Source organism: Megascapheus bottae, chromosome 8, assembly GCF_031878675.1.
Source record: "Megascapheus bottae isolate mThoBot1 chromosome 8, mThoBot2.hap1, whole genome shotgun sequence".
NCBI lineage: Eukaryota > Metazoa > Chordata > Mammalia > Rodentia > Geomyidae > Megascapheus > Megascapheus bottae.
Genome location: NC_143516.1, coordinates 16,190,231 through 16,207,991, shown reverse-complemented (window position 1 = coordinate 16,207,991; position 17,761 = coordinate 16,190,231). Strand labels below are relative to the sequence as shown.

At 39.0% G+C, this 17,761-nt stretch overlaps 1 protein-coding gene across 1 annotated transcript; it reads right to left on the bottom strand.

The window, feature by feature from the left end:
- Nucleotides 1–235: 235 nt before the first annotated feature.
- Nucleotides 236–6,911, bottom strand: Nmbr (neuromedin B receptor). Its single transcript, XM_090337633.1, has 3 exons — nucleotides 6,146–6,911; nucleotides 2,166–2,514; nucleotides 236–990 (listed from the first exon to the last, which is right to left on the bottom strand). Exons 1-3 carry the CDS (start codon nucleotides 6,571–6,573, stop codon nucleotides 589–591), a joined length of 1,179 nt encoding a protein of 392 aa, XP_090193759.1. The 5' UTR covers nucleotides 6,574–6,911; the 3' UTR covers nucleotides 236–588.
- Between the last annotated feature and the right edge of the window lie 10,850 nt (nucleotides 6,912–17,761).

Here is a 17,761-nt window from a genome sequence, read left to right as displayed (position 1 = left end):
TTTATTTTTTAGTTAAAACAACTGTAATAAATATTATTGACCCGTGATTAGGCTCTACTTTTTACATTTTCCTCCTTTTCTTCAAATGAATATGTATGTAGATGTGTATACATTATTCATAAGTATAATTATTCTAGTTATAAATAAAATCCACTCCAGGAAAATATCATTTCTATTTCTAATAGTATTTAGAATAGAATTTCAAAACAAGAGAACATAGAATATTGTACTCTCTTGTATTTATGAAGTCAATATAGGAGTTTATTTTATGCTTCAAGGAAAAACAAAGTTAAAGTAGATATGTTTGAATTGATTTTTTAAAGTATTTTAATTCTTGAAGCAATGCTGATTTAGATACATATTATATTGTTTTTTCAATCATTTTCAAAATGATATGGTGTGCATTATATAAATATATACATATTTGTATAGAAACATGTTTGTTGCTTTTTCTTAGTCAATTGTGAAATCATCTGATGAGTTCTTTATGGGACAGTAAGGATGGAGAGAGTATTTAGTTCTGCTTGGCTCAATATAAAAGTGATAGAAGAGTAAGTTCTTTTTGAGTGGTGAGTTGAATGACTCCAATCACAGAGCAATTTCCTGTTTCAAGCTGTGCCCATTTAGTAAGACAGAATTGGTCATTGTGTTCTTAGCATTGCTTTTCAGAGATGTCATATGCACTGCTGAAGAACTGAGAAGGTAACTGGTTGATGTCTCTCCATAAGACTTCGTCCCACAACAGAGCTGACTGTTGAAATGCTTCCTGAAGCTTTTACTGAGTAAATACAGAGCAAATGGATTGACACAAGAATTGCTAAAGCTCAGAACCCGTGCAACTAAGGTGACAATCATATGACCTAAAGATGGATCGATCTCCTTGTAATTGAAAGACCGGTACATGTAGAGGATGTGATTTGGAAACCAACAGAAGACAAAGCAGCCCACAAAGACTAGCACAATTTTAGCCAAGCGTTTCCGTGTTTCCATCTGTGAACAGAAAGAGACAGACACATTGGTTAAAATAAAAATGGAGTCAGCCACAATCAAAACATAATCAAGGCAAAAAGGGAGAAAAGGTTTGTCAGAGCTTAACAATACATCTAAAGCATGTGATTTTTTATTTTCCTCAATGAAGGGATGAAAACTGCATAACAATATTTACCTGGAGATTTGAGTAAACAAAGAAATGCACAAAACAAGGCAGAATTTAAGCATTATAAACAAAAATAGGGAGAATGTGTGTATGTGTTGGGAGGTCCAGGAATTCAGCTTTACAAAACAAAAGCCATGAGTCAAATATCCAAACTAATAAACAAATGGGATTATAGAGCTCTGAATGAAAGAACTGGCAATAAATAAAATAAAAAGTCCAGTGAGCCAATAACCTGGACATTTTGCTTCAATAGCAGATATCTATATGAGAAAACCTGCCCTGAGGTCATGCTCATCTCTTCCTGTTTCTCTGCTATCTGACAACCTCCCATCCTAGTTTCTAACCCAAGTTCCATTCCCAGATCATCTTTCCTTGTTTTCTTTCATATTCTGTCATCCTTAGTGGTTTACAAAGAAGACTACTAGTAGTAGTCTAATGGAAATGATCCTCAGTAGTCTAAAAGCAATGAGAATTAAACACTTCTTAGCCCAATGGGTGAAAAATTCTTCTTATGATGCTGATCGTGACAATAAAAATTGGCATGTGAAGAAAGCCTTATTGGGAGACCTTAACTTCTAATGGTGGAAATCCAGACCTCCATCTTGGGCCCAGATGTTAGATAGGCTTAATAAAAGAAAAATCTTGAAAAGATATAGCATGACCAGAAACTAAACCAAAATCCTTTCTAGTGCATGCTGGTGCAGGCCCACGATTATCCTCATGGTTCTGACTTGCTGAGCCTGTGAAACTGAACCCAACATAGCAGTCCCTGGCTCTGACTAATACCTGCTCCCCACTAGCTTGCGCTCTGGAGCTCACACAAACACTCTGTGTGTGTGTGTGTGTGTGTGTGTGTGTGTGTGTGTGTGTGTGTCTGTCTGTCTGTCTGTCTTTCTGTCTGTCTGTCTCTCTCTCTCTCTCTCTCTCTCTCTCTCTCTCTCTCTCACACACACACACACACACACACACACACACACACACACCCCACTCACACACTTACCAAGCTTACCTGCTTTTTGGTATGTTCGTTGTACTCTCCAGGAAGATTATGTGCACTTTTAATTAATGTCTTCGCAATATGATAATAATAAATGCTAATAATAGCCAGTGGTATGAGGAAATAGACCAAAAAGATGAGCACTGAGTGGATCTTTGGATGCAGTTCATCCGTCTGCGGGTAGGGTATGCACGCCGTGAAGCTGCCATTGTCCAAGCTACCTACGCGTGCCAGTTGAGAAAACACAGCTTCAGGCACTGCCAGCAGCACAGAGATCACCCAGATGCTGCCTGCCTTCAGACAGGTCCACAGCACCGCCCCTGATGTCTGCATGTCCATGGGGTTTACAATAGCTCTGTACCTGGGAAGACAACACTTTTTGGTCATTTTGGTCATTTTCTTGAAAGGAAAAGTATTCATTTTATAAGAGAAATACCAACCCTTCTCTATGCCTAAATTAGCTGAGCTCTCTCATTCCCTCTTCCTGCCCACAAGTCCTTTTTACCACTTATTAGCAGAGCAATCAAAAATAGGAGGGCATACTAAAGTGGGCTTGTCTTTGCATGATTATGTAAAAAATATGGAGGAAATGTCTCTTCGTATGAACACTCTTTTCTTGAGCACTGTAGTATAACAAGTATGTGTAAATTTATATAGTCCTAACTGAAAACTAGACAAATTTCTATCAAATCACAGATAAAAAGAAGTAAAATCAAGATCCATGTGTAAGTATCAGTAAATATATGAACTAGCCAGACATCACCAGTGGCTCATGCCTATAATCATAGTAACTTAAGAGGCTTAGATCAGGAGAATCATGGTTCTAGGTCAGCACGAAAGAAGAAAACAATATGCAATTTGAACAATAAAAAATCGGGTGCTTTGTAAATGCTTGTCATCTAAGCTTTGCTAGAAGCATAAATAAGAGAACCATGGTCTAAACAATGTGGACCAAAAAAGGATCAAGTGGTGGAGGGCTTGCCTATTCCAGTACCTAAATAAGTAAATAATCAATAAATAATTTTATTCTTTCTTGAATAAAATTTTACTTATATCTGTGCCTGTTTAAATTTCATTTGAAGAGGCAATAACTTTAATCATCTCACAAAATGAAATAGAAAATGAGATTACTTTTAGTAATCATCACATCTCAAAACTGCCACCTTTCCAGGAATGTTTATAGTAATACTATCTGTAGTTTTTATACTCACGTTTTTTAGGCAATAGATAGTCAACAAAAGAGTCTAAGTGTAAAATACAGAATAGGAAGAGAGGCTCACTGCTGCATCTCTGGTGTACTTCTCCACCTCTAGCCTACCCTCAGCTTGTCAATAAATGATTGTGAGACTAATAAAGAAAACTAGACCTGACTAACAAGGAGATTATTTGTCATGATCCATCATGAAAGAATGGAGGAGGAGTTGTTAGACTGAGATGAGAATGAAGATGAGAAATAGAGACAGAGTCTAACTACACTTAACATGTGTCAATCTTCAGAATCATCACAACTGAAATATATTAAAAGATGATGGGTATGATTAGATTCACCCTAAGATTTAATGATGCAATGTCTAAAATAAGTGTGATCTCTGTGTTTGCAGATACTTCTGAATATAAAACAAGTTTAGGAATGATTTTTTTCAAAAGGAGAAAGTGCTGCACTAGGCACCATTACCAAGGCTTCCTGAAACTGTCCAATAAGATGATACACACTCTGCAGCTCTGTGAGGAGTGCCTGGAATCCACCAGAAGTTCAACATTTGAAAAATAAAATGTCTGCCCTTACACTATATCATGACATGTTCAAGGAAATCTCTGCATGAGGAGCATGTTGGCTTATCAGTTTTCCCCAGGTAAACTATTTAGATATACAAATGTAGGGTTAGTACTATGAACTCCAGTCTGGGATATTCTATTCTTCTTTATGGTAGGTCTCACAGATTTCAGACCGAGGAATAGTAGATGAATCATCTTCAAAACATGAAGTGATATCTAAACTGTGATAAGATGAAAGAAAAAGATACTTTGAAAATTCTACAGCTGTGATGTTTCTTTAAGAAAACTGGAAAGAGAAACAAACTAGATAACCTTGATACTGATGAGTAAAATACATAATCTGTTGGAGTCAAATATAGCAGTGTATAAACCAACAACTTAAGGATAGAAATTACAATTCATTCTGTTTCTGGGGAGATATATATATCTATATATATGAGGAGATCAGTGATTCTAGAAGGTAAAATTTTCATTTTTTCATTTTTTTTATTTCACATCTAAAATGCTCTCAGGAAAATAAGTTACTGCTCTGCATTTTGGTAACATATAGAGCTCATCTACTTTTTCAACTTTTAGGTTTCCTACTCTTGATTTCCTATGGATTCTTGTGTCTTTATGGTTTTCAGCTGTTTTGATTGGGACACGTTGGAGAAAAACAATGGCAACCTGTGTTTCAGGTTTTCCTTTCCATTATGATCCATGTGTCTATATGGTGTATTCACAAAGGGCATGATGTGAGTTCAAAAAAATCACCAGGCTTTTTTTGACTTCGGTCAGAGAAAATTTACCTGTGTGTTTTCAGGAAAGTATGTTAAAAATAAAATCACAGGAAGCCTGGGTCTTGCTACTAATGTCATGCTTTAAAAAATGAAAGACTAATGATGGTAATTTCACTATTGCACTAGCTAAGTGCAATAATTAAATCATTAAATAATTTTTTAGTTTTCTTATTGAATTTGTCCCCTAAAGAGGGACAGCTAAGCTCAAAAGACATATTTAAGCTAGAACATTCAAAGAAAACTGTTTTAAATATAATAGAAGTGCTGACATACAAACAAGAATGAGATGTATAAATTACACAAACATTAGCCACTTTTCTGGACACATATCTTCAGGGAGTGTATTACTTAATCTACACTCAGTGCTTTAGGAATCTACAAAATATGACTCCTCATTTCTCCAAGTTGTGCTTTCTTTTCTTCAGCAAATATTAACTCTCTGATGCCACATTCACATAAGGGCATTATTGAAAATACCAAGAAATACAGATTCAGACTCATTTTTACTTGAAATTGAATATGCATATTAAACAAAAGCATGATGTGACACTGCCTCCATTTTTCAAGTTGAATTTGTTGAGCTAAAAACAAAAACAACAACAAAAAAATCATTCCCATTCCTAGGGGAATAAGCCCTGGGCTTCATGTGATAATGCCTAATTATGTATTTTGCCCTTCCCCTACCCAGATAGTCTCTCCTGCTAAAATGAAGTACTGACAGCCTGGAATAGAGCTGCTGGTCCCACTGTCAGGGACCCTAGGTCTCCCTCTCAGTTCACCTAGGAGGACTTACATTCACTGACCTTCCATATCCATACTTGGGAAGGAGACAAGGTTGAACTAATTGATTTGGCAGTTATGAAGATGGGCTGTCGTCGGACAGAACAGATGCAAAGCATATTTGCTGTCAAAAGCCTTAGTAGCACTGTTTTTCACATGCTAAGAACATAACTCCACTAAACCCCTTTTGAAATTAAATAGGAAGAAAGTAAAAAACAGCTGTCTGGGGAAAAAAAACACATCCATTAGTCTAGCACACTGAGAAAGAAATCTAATATTTTATCCTTTCAATATTTTTCTAACCTTCAGACCCTTTTACCCACCTGGTCATTATCCTACTGAACAGACAGAATACATTTCTAATGTCTTGGACACACCCTAGAAGACTCCACCACATAGTTGCCCTTTCGTGTGTGTAGCCTTCCTAGGGCATGGATAAAGATTTCCAAAGTCTGCAGGGAACTGGAAAGACCAGGAAGTTTTCATTTTTAAAGTCAATGCCACTTCTCCTCTTGCGACTGCCCAGTGGCCTTGAACTCCACTTACTTCCCCAGGGCACACAGCACAACCCTCTCCTCCCTCCCCTTCCCCACCCTTTCCCAGCCCCCTCCCCTCCCCGGAGGCGCCTGCCCAGCCACCCTCCCCAGCCCCTCTCACCTGTCGGCACTGAGGGCGGTGAGCGTGAACACCGAAACCCCCACGGAGGTGAGCTGGATGGCCGGGATAAGTTTGCAGCCCACCTTGCCAAACACCCATTCGTCAAAGAAGTAGCGCGAGGCGTCCACGGGCACGCAGGTGAGAAGCAGCAGCAGGTCCCCTGCTGCCAGGTTAGAGATGAAGATGTTGGGCACGCTCCTCATGGCGCTGTTGGTGAGGAAGAGCTTCACGAGCACCACGTTACCCAGCAAGCCCACGGCCACGATGACCAGGTAGAGAGAGGGGATCACGCAGCGCAACACCAGTTCTGCTGTGCTCCCAGCCTCCGAGCCCGGCAGGAAATCCTCCTCTTCCCACACTTCAGGCACGAAATCGCTGCCATGGGCCCCCGAGGTCATAGAAAGGTTGGCTAGAGAGCTGGGAGGCATGGTCTCGGGTGGGAGTTCTCATGCGCGCAGGTGATGCGGAAATGCCACGCGCACGGCTCCAGTGGATGCCTTCCCTGTCACTCTGGCAAGTTTACTGCTGTCGGGGGGGATGAGCATGTGGCAGAAAGACTGGCTCTGGTGACAAATCCGCACAGCTCCGGCTGGGGATCCACTCGGCACGCGTGGCCTGGCCCCACCCCCAAGCAGGAGTGGAATTGTTTATCCATAAAGCAGATCAGTTACATCTTTAGTTTCCATCCGTGGTGTGTTCTTCCTGGAAGCCGGGTGCGCAGCAGCTCTTAGGCGAACAAAGATGTGTCTGAGGTTGAGAAAGGCCTGCCACACTGTCCCATCCCTGCCTTCAGGACAGGCTCGCCCAGGCGCTGTCCAGCCCGCAGCTCCTGAAGTCCTGGAGCCTCTAGGCTGGCCCCTCAGCGCTGTGCTCTTTTTGAGGTTCCTGCAGCCATGGGTACAGTTGGAGGGGAAGTGAGTGGGCTCTCTCTCACACACTGCGCGCCTGGATCACAGCCTTCTTCACCCGCCTTCAGGCGGGAGGAGCCCCACAAAAGAAGTTTGTGCCCCTAGGAAGATGGGGAGGTGAATTTAGGAAGCAGAGCAATGACAGAGGTTGAGAGCATGCATGCATGGTGCTCTCTTTCCAGTGCATTCTCCCCCTATGTCCAAACTCCTGCAGTCCCTGCAGGTTGTTTTTAAGGTTGTATTGTGTGGGAACATAACATGCAAAAAAGCAGTGAATTTTTAAATGAGTTGCTCCCTCTTACCACCATGCAGAGGATGCTCCAGTCCTACCATCTCCAAACTATTCCACCTGCTTTCCTTATTTCCTATCATAAATATAATCATTCAAGCCATACAGCAGTCTGGCTTCTTCCACTCAATATTATTATAGCAGTGTGCTACCTACTTATGCTTTGGGTGTCACTGTTTTTGTATCTGTATGGCATGCCCCTTATTTCACCCTTTGGGTCAACTTAAACGAAGTTTCTCTGGATGTTCTTCTATGTGTCTTTGGAAGGACATTTCGTATATTCCAGGTGTGAGGTCACTAGTCACCGTGCTTATGCTCACGTGGAGCAGAACTGATGGTTTCTCAAATTGAATCTTAGACCAACTGGCCAGGTTCCCTTATCTTGAGGTCCCAGAATAGTGCCTTGCTTTACTAAACATTCCCACCTTGTCTTTTTTCCAGATCAGAGAACTCATGCAGCCAGCACCAGATGAAAATCTATTCCCGGTTTGTACCTTGAGCAGACAGCTCAACTAAACTGACCCCATGCCTCCAATGGTGATACTGGCACCATATGCCCTGCCATTAATTACTTTTGAATTACCTTCCCTGGACAAGTCTTCTTTCACTCCCACTATAAATGCTTCAGATTGTGAGCAAGGAGTGAGGCTTTAGTTTTGGCTGGAGGCTTTGCCTTGCAGGGTTTTGTTTTTTTTTTTTCCTAACAAATGAGCTGCTGTTGAACTGTCACTTGGTCTATTTTTTCTCTCAACCTTTTCTTCTTCTTTCTGAACCTAACAGAATATCAACCTCTTTTGCTTTTTAGTAAACTTGTCTGATAGAACATATATTCAAGCTCAACCTGTATATGCCTAGAACCAAGTAACACCACACTTAAACATACAATTAATAAAAATCAGGGTTTTTTTTCTGAGACAAGATCTTACATGTTGCCAGGCTGGCATCTTACTCTCATATACTAAAGTAATCCTCCTGATTCAGCCTCCAAGTAACTGGGACAACAGGCATGTATCATTGAACCATACTTAATATTCTATTTTAAAGAGGAATAACATAAAATAATCCCAAATCACCTTCTGGGTCTAAACTAAACTAGTCAGATAGGTTGGTTCAGTTCTAGACTTTCAGAGCTAATGCTGTTGTCATGTCTTTGGTTACTAAAAGAAAATTATAGCAATTGCCATTTGTCAATAAAACATCTAAAATAATCTTGCAATAAGATAGTTAATGATATGTGTACATTTACAAATCAATTTGCAATTGTTTTCAGTCATCATTCACCATGAATAGTGATTTATTTTATCACAATGAAATTAGACAAGTTAAAGATTTGCATTCAAATCATTTGTATTGGATTTCTAGCTTTATTACCAATCTTTGCCCAAGTTTTCTTAGTAAAATGGTATTACAGCTAGATCACTCAGAAAGGTAATGGCTCCATTGAGCTGAAGAGTTCAGGGACAGTAACCAGGCTATAGTTCAAGCCCCATGACCTCTCCCCTCCCCCCCTGCCAAAATAAAGAAAGGCAATGGCTCCAGAGCTACAAAAAGTTAACAACAGACTAAATGCATTTCTGCTTTGCCTTCCAATAAGAAAACTACAATTAATCATAAGCACAAATATCAATTAATTGATACTTACCCATTAATAATGTTATAATAAGTAGTTGAGGACATTGGAAATGTTAACAAAACACTATGTGTCAAGATAAAAAAAGAAATCAACTAGCATACCAAGGAAATATATAGAAAAATATAAAAAGAAATATCTATTTCCTATATAGAGAAGAAATAGTGTGATAAAAGTATCCTTTTTACAATTGATAGCAGAAAATTCATTGCAAAAGAAAAATAGAAAATTTAAATGTTGTATAAATTATGTAAATGATATATTCAAATAAAAAAACTTATTTTTAAGAATGAAATTTAAAATTTTTATCAAAATACTCCACTGTGGGAATTTTTTCCATACTTGAGTTATTTATTTTTGTCAGTTGCGGGGCTTGAACTCAGCGCCTGAGCACTGTCCTTGGACTTTTCTCAAGGCTAGAACTCTATCCTTTAGCCACAGCACCATTTCTGGCTTTTTTCTATGTATGTGGTGCCAAGGAATCAAACCCAGGTCTTCGTGCTTGCTAGAGCAAGCACTCTACCACTAGGCCAAGTTCATGGCCCACTGTGGGAAAAATTTTAAAGCCTAGTATAACTACAATAGTGTCTTGGAAAGGTAAGAGAAACAGAAATTGAAGAAAAAGAATTTTGAAAAATAATGATTCCATATTTTCCATATTTCTTCAAAGCTAAAAACTCTCATATCCAGGAATCTCACCAAATAGCAGGCTAAAGAAAAATTTACCAAAGTGTAAAATCAGAAGCTTTCTCGCATGGGTTAGAAGGAAGAAAATATATTCTCTCTCACCATGCCTCCTCAGTATCATACTGAAAATCATAAACAATGCAATAAAACTACAAAAGAATATGAGGGTAACTAATTGAGAAGGGCTTTCTCACAAATGGTCTAGATGCAACTTTCACAGATGCCACTTAAAAGCAATTACACTAAGGTTGTAAGACACAAAATTAATGTACATATAAAAGTCAACTATATTGAATCTATGAATAAATGGAAATTTTAATTTTAAAGAACATTAAACATAGCCAGGTGCTCGTGGCTCGCACCTGCAATCCTAACTACCCAACAGGCTGAGATCTGGGATTGGATCATGATTCAAAGACAGCCCAGGCATGACAATCCATGAAACACTTATCTCCAATTAACCACTGGAAAACTGGAAATGGTGCTGTGGCTCAAGTACTATAGTATTAGCCTTGAGCTAAAGAGCTCAGGGACAGCACCCAGGCCCAGAGTTCATACTTCATGGCTGACAAAAAATAGATGGATAGATAGATTAGATAGGCAGATAAAATTTTAAAAAAAAAACACTAAAACACTTCTACTGGGTCGCAAAGAGAAATGCTTATATAACTAAAATATACATACAAGATCTAGATGTGCAGGAGGAGGACTTCAAAATTCTCACTAGTAAAAAACATAGAATGAGTGAAGACTTTCCCTCACTTAGGGATGGGAAGACTAAAAAATTCTGTTATCCATACCTTAGATTTATACACTAAACGAAACTCAAAAAAATATATCAGCAAGGAAACTTGTGGATAAAAACAAAGTGTCAATAGGTTTATGTGTGATGCAGAAGATGTTAAGACAATAAAGATGGAAAAAAACTGGGGGACTGAGCCTACCTCATTTTAAGACAGAGCTGTAAAACTATAGAAAAATAGCAAAATGCTGAGAAAAGAACAGACAAATTGGTCAGGGAACATATTAGACATTTTGAAATTTTATCCACAGGCAATTGATCATCGACAACAGACCAGAAGCAAATGTAAAGAAGCAGAGGTGGATGGGTTCATCCCTGTAATCCTACATACTCAGGTGGCTGAGATTTGAGGATCATGGTTTGAAGCCATCCTAGGCAGAAAATCCATGCGACTCTTCTCTCTAGTAAATCAACAAAAAGCCAGAAGTGAAGTTACAACTCGAGTGGTTTAGCACCTTTCCAGACCCATCCATATGTCTTCCGTCCTGACAAATTGTGGTGATTGCTGCTGTCCAGGACCATTTTTCCAAGAGTGAATCTCCCATAAATTTATTCTATCCAATCCTACATCTGTCTTGATGACCATAGCTCCTCTAATCCACTCCTTTATACCAAGGCCAAGTTGTCCAGAACACATAATCACACCTAAAGCCAACAAAGAAGATGATAGCAGCCTTTGTCCTAGTGTGGAAGAAGTTAAGTTGTGTTTCAAGAGGACGAATGTATACGTAAGGCTTTAGTAGATTTGATATTATTCAGCACTGTGAAGAATTTCACTATCAAGCCATGAACAGACACAAAGAAAACGTAAGCACCTGTAAGTAAGCAAGGCCAATGTGTAAAGGATGTATTCTATACATAATATTCCAAGCACAAACTACTCATAAAAGTGTAAATAGAAGTTATAGCGAGACCAACGGTTTCAGAGAGAGGAAGACAGCTGAACTGGTAGAATACACATAATTTTTTGCTTAACAAATATAATCTGTATAATCCTACAATGAATGATGAATAAATATCATTTTAAATTTGTCCAAGTGCATAGAACATACAAGGCAAAGAACTAATCCTAATGTTAATTATGGGCTTTGGGAGTTTATGAGGTATTATCATGGGTTCACTAATAGAAGTGAATCACTCTGACTGAGGCTCTCAATAACGGATGTGGCACTAATGACTTGATCATGGTGTGGGATATATGGAAAACTGCTGCATCAAATCACTGTCATAGTCCTTTTAGGCTGCTGTAGCAAAATACCAAAGGTTTGGTCACATAAAAACTATGGAAACTTATTTTTCACAGTCCTGGAGATTTAGATGTAGAAGAAAAGCACTGGAAAGTTTACCATGTAGAGAAAGATAGTCTTTTATTCTGCACATTTGTCACATACATGCAAAGGCTATGAAGCTCCCTTTGGCCACCTATCTTATATTGGCATTAATTCCTTTACTCCCCTTATCCACTCATTTCCTCCCACCTTCTGTCCTTTCACATTAGGAAATAGGCTTTAATCTGAAAATTCAGAAAATCATACACCTTCAGACTGTAGCATTTAACTTTTTTAAAGAATGTAATATGGGGGTAGTGAAATCAGACGGATACATGCCAATCACAAATGGGCTCTAATACAGCACAGAAAACACCTGTAATCCAGGTGGCCTATGAGAAACACTTCGGTACACAAAAGACACATTCAGAGATTACTACTACAATGGAACTTGGCTTTGGAAAATATACTTTTTGAGAGTAAATGTTTCCTAATTCAATAAGGAAGTTACCACAGAATGGATAATACTACATATATAGCATAAAAATGTAAAAGTATACTTCTAAATTCAAGTGACTCTCAATGTAAAGAGGACTAGGGAAAGAAAAGAGAAATTTCCTTTAGTGAGAAGATATATTCAAAGAAAATGCTTCTTGTAAAAATATGACACTCAGAGGCTAGGAATTTGGCCTAGTGATAGAGTGGTTACCTAGCATGCATGAAGACCCAGGTTCAATTCCTGGGTACCACATACATAGGAAAAAGCCAGAAGCAGTGCCATGGCTTAAGTGGTAGAGCTCTGGCCGTGAGAAAATCCAAGGACAGTGCTCAGGCCCTGAGTCCAAGCCCAGGACTGGAAAATATATATATATATGACACTCAGTGGTTACATAATTCTAGTAAGGAGGCAAATGATTACAAGTTTCTTCATATCATAAATGTGTATTTTGGGGTTTTTTTTGGTTCTGTTTTTGGTTGTTTCCTGGGCTTGAACGCAAGACTTGGGTATTGTTGCTGAGTTTTTTTGTTCTAGGCTAACACTCTTACCGCTTGGAGCCACAGCGCGACGTCTGGCTTTTCTGGTGGTTAATTGGAGTCTCATGGAGTTTCCCAACCAAGCTGAATTCTAACTTCGATCCCCAAATCTCAGCCTCCTGAGTAGCTAGGATTACAGGAGCGAGCCACCCGTGCTTGGCTCTGATAAATGGATTTTCCAAATTAAAGAAAATAAGTCATGACAATGTGGCTTGGAAAAAAACAATGGAAATGAGCTTGAACTCTAAACGCCTTCTGATGAACTATTATGATAAAAGAACAAGTCGTTTAGGATGAAGAAAGTTCTAGAATGGTGGTGTGAAGAGCTCCACAAACACCATTCCCAGTGAGAGACCCATAAATGGAAAGTATCACAAGCATATAAAACTATTTGATGGCGTCAGAAATAATCCAAAGTGCCTCCAGCAAATGAAGAAACGTCGAATACATCTATTAAATCTGAATGAAAGCAGACCAAGCCTGTGTGGCTGGGGGAGTCCACTCACTCAGCTTTCCCCCACACCCCTAGATCAGCTCAGAAACTGTTCTCAATGAGCATGTATCCGTGAACACAAGGCTCTTTCTCCCCACACACCCTGGTCAGGTGCAACTATTGGCCCCAGGACCAGGCCACACAACCAGCCTCTTTTCCAGACGAGAGCCTCTGAATGCTCCTGAACGACTGTACAACAGGCAGCCCCCACCAGAAGAACTGCAGGTCTAACGCCAGGCAGAGAAAGTCATAAGAACTGGGACTTGGTTCATTCTCACTGAACTTACACTGCAAGTTGAGGTGCCACACTGGGAGGAGGGGCACGCTGAGGAGTCAAGAATCCAAGATCACCACCCCTCACCAAGGCCCTGTTTAGAAATCCATGGCAACACTGCCACAAACAAGTCACTGCTCCTTTCTTGCAGAGCTGTGGTGGTTTTGCCAAGTGGCAGTGCAGCTAGCATGTGCAAAGAGACGGTGCGTGAGAAACTCTTGGGGAACTAATTTTATTTGGGATTGACTCTAGGGGAAGTCAAGGGAAACACTCATAAAAACAATGAAGATTGAATATTGTGCTGGCAAGCAATCAAGGGGAGGCTTGTAATGCCTCAAGAACAGTAAGCAAAACTGTAACCCTGCTATACAACTTTATAGTCTTCACAGAGAGAACCGACACACAGGATGGAATGAACTTTAAAGACTGGCCTCATAGTGGAACTAGATTTAATTGAACCATGCTGTGAAGCAACCCATGTCCCTAAGGTATTATTAAAAACAACAGAGAAGTCAGTCAGCAATTAGTGGAGACGAACAGCTGGATAGGGTATTTACAAAGGCAGACAGATTAATAAAGACATCAGTGAATGAAAGATCAAAGAGAATATTTCCTTCATCTCAGGGTGACTGTGCACTTATCCAGGGCTTTCACCCCTAAAATGTGACAACAGAGGCCTCACTGCTGAGGAAAAATCAGCATCATTGAAATAGTTTAAACTAATAACCAAACATATAAAGTAGCACACAGAAACAACTTTTTGTGAGTGGGCAGGGCAGAAAGGGGGGTTCGGGATACAGAATACAGCACTGAAAGATGAAAATGGGATCCTTATGTAGGAAAGGACAGGGGACCAAAGCTTTTCAGAGGATCCAAATAGTACCTGATTATATTTAAAGAAAGGAGTGAAAAGTAAAGGTGTGACTCAAATGATAAAACAGCAACCCTGAGCAAGAGAAACCGAATGGGAGTACAAGGCCTTGAGTTCAAGCCCCAGTCTTGGCACAGAAGACTCAAGGACTTTGTGTTTTAAAAAGTGAAAGGAGGGGGCCGGGAGTTTGGCCTAGTGGTTAAAGTGCTTGCCTAGCATGCATGAAGACCTGGGTTTGATTCCTCGGTACCCCACATACATAGCTAAAAGCCAGAAGTGGTGCTGAGGCTCAAGTGGTAGAGCTCTAGCCTTGAGAAAGTCCAAGGACAGTGCTCAGGCCCTGAGCTCAAGCCCAGGACTGGCAAAAAAAAAAAAAAAAGTGAAAGGAGGTATGCCAACAATAGCTCACCAAATGCAGCATATGAATAAAGAGGTGAGGGGTGTGTGTGTGGTGTGTGTTTCAAAAGAACCAAAGGGAAATTCTGAAGTTGGAGCTTGAAATAAGTAGAAAGAAGCATGCATTACAGTGCTCATTTCTAGATTTGAACTGGTAGAAGAGTCAGTAAAACTTAAGATAAATGGATAGAATCAATTTAGATGTAATCTGAAGAACACAGAATTAAAACATAAAGAAAAAATGAATAGTGACTCAAAAAAATCAATACGGGGCATAATTAAACATAATAAAATATGCAAAAAAGATGAACAGTAATAAGCATTAAAACATTCAAAAATTATTATCTGAAGAAAAATCTCAAATTTGATGAAAAGCATTTCAGACACAAGAAAAAAAATAGAATTTCCAAAAAGAACACATAAAATGATTCATACCCTGACATTTCAAATAAAATATTCAGAGGACAAAGATAAAATGCACTAAGAGAAAGATGACTTTTCAAATGCAAAAGAACTCCAGTAAGCTTAACAATGGGCTTCTTTGAGTATCAGTTACACAAAATAAACAGTGATTATCATGGCAATAATTTTGTACTTGCAAACTCCATGTTTGAATTATATTTACTACTTCATACTCTCTTGCCCTATTCTTTCCCCATATCATTTTTTAAAATTTATTCCAGAGTCCCCATTCTGTTTTAAGGACTTTCTGTTTCTAGGGTATACATGTGAGAAACAACATAAAATATTTGCTCTTCTGAGGCTAATGGCTGAATGTTGATGAAATCCAAACTACCTATTTTCCTGCAGACAGTATATAATTTTATTTCCCTTATATCTGAAACTCCATTATGAGCATATGCTGAATTTTATTACCTATTCTTGTGTTAATGGGCTCATAGTTTGAGTCCATATTCTTTTTTTAAGAAACTAATTTTTTCCATATATTTTATTGTAATTAATAGAAGGGTTACATTATATTCACCAGATAGAAGGTGCATTACTTCACAAATATTAATACCCTTTCTCATGTCATGGTCCCCATTTCCCTCCTTCCCTCCCCTCACTCATCTGGATTCCCCCCCTTCCCTATCCTATTTCAAATACCCAATTAAGCATACATAAAATATATCAGATAACGAGGTGAAATATTGTAACAATATGAGATAACCAAGGGACAGCAAAAGAGATGAGAGATAACAGTACATTAAGGACAACAATGACTCAGTATGTGGCTTTTGTTTCTATATCCTGGAGGTCCTTACATTTAGCGTCACACTATATGGCCTTATGTATCTAGGTTTTGCTCTATTGTAAATCTCTGCTAGGAGAGTCCAAGTTTTCTACTGATTATGACAAATGAGGGAAACCATTGAGCCTATGTTCCTTTGAGTCTAGCTTACTTCACTTAATATGATTTAAGAAACTAAATGTTGACAGAAAATAATTTCCTTAAGATGAGGCAATGATTTTCTACTCATTCATAGCATTTTGGACATATGCTTCTGAAGCTGGCTTTATATTCACTTCTTTTCATTTTATCTTTCCTTTCTCTATTTGCCATTAGACAGATTCTATCTGCCTGGCTTCGTGGAATGCATCTTCCCCCTGCAGCCAGGGCAGATCACAAGATTACAAATACTACAAAAATATAACAAGTGTAATGCAGAGATTGCTTGTTCAGACAAACCACATCACTCCTGAATCTTTCTCCTAGCTACACATTACTATCACCCGGCGATGTAGGTCCATTCCAGGCACAGCTTGTATCCAGATGCAACATCCAAGGAAGCATATGGATCTACTGTCAGTCCCTTCCTTCTCTCCAATGGAGGAAACACCTCCAGCCCCTCAGCCCCTCTCAGACTTCTTTCATGTCCATGCTTTCCTCCAGAAACAGCATGGGCTCTCCTGTAACCTTCAGCACTCAAGAAAATCCTGATAGTCATGTCGATGCCAAGAAAAGATGGCTCAAGGGAATCTGCCACCCTCCTAATTTCAGAAGATTGCAACGTGAGCAGGGTAATACAAAATGGAAAGGAACCCTTGTGAAAGGGGAACTTGGTAATTAGTCCAGGGTATGTTTGATGCTAGTGAGTCCATAACTTCATTTGAAATAAATGTGACAGTGTCTCTACTGTATATTGTCTTTGTTTCTTTAAGTTTTTAGTTTCTGCTCAAATGTCTAATATGACTCGGATGGTTTTATCCTGATAGTAATCTGTTGTTTTTCAACTTTCAATATCTTATATTTACCTGGCAGGGGAAACACCATGTCCAGCAGGTGGTTTTCTCAGGGCGAGGTATGTCCATTGCACTCAACTTTCAATATCTTTTCTTTCTTTTTCTTTTCAGCTTGAAATATTAACCATAATTTCATGTGGAGTTCTTTTCTGATCATGTCTATTTCAGAATTCCAAATGCTTCCTGTACTTTGGGGGTACATATCTTCCATAAGTTGTAGGAAGTTTTCTGCTACATCATTGAATAGATTTTCATGCTATGACTTTGCCTCACTTTTGTTTTTTCTACCCCATAGATTCTTAAGTTGATCTCTTTGATCATATATCAGAATCAAGCTTATTTTTAAGTTATTATAGTTTGGGTATATTTTTCCTCAAGCTTATCCTCAATTCATAATATTCTTTCTTTTTTTTGCCATTCCTGGGCTTAAGCTCAGGGCCTGAGCACTGTCCTTGGATTTTCTCAAGGCTAGGATTCTACCCCTTGAGACTCAGCACCACTTCCGGCTTTTTCTTTTTAATGCATGTGGTACCAAGGAATCCAACCCAGATTTTCGTGCATGCTATGCAAGCATTCTACCACTAGGCCAAACTTCCGGCCCCATAACATTCTTTTTATAAATATATTTATTTTTATTGTAGAGGTAAAGATCAGGTAAAGAGTACATTTCTTTTTGTACAAGGCCAACTCTTTCTTAGTTTTTTTTCTCAGTTTTTCCC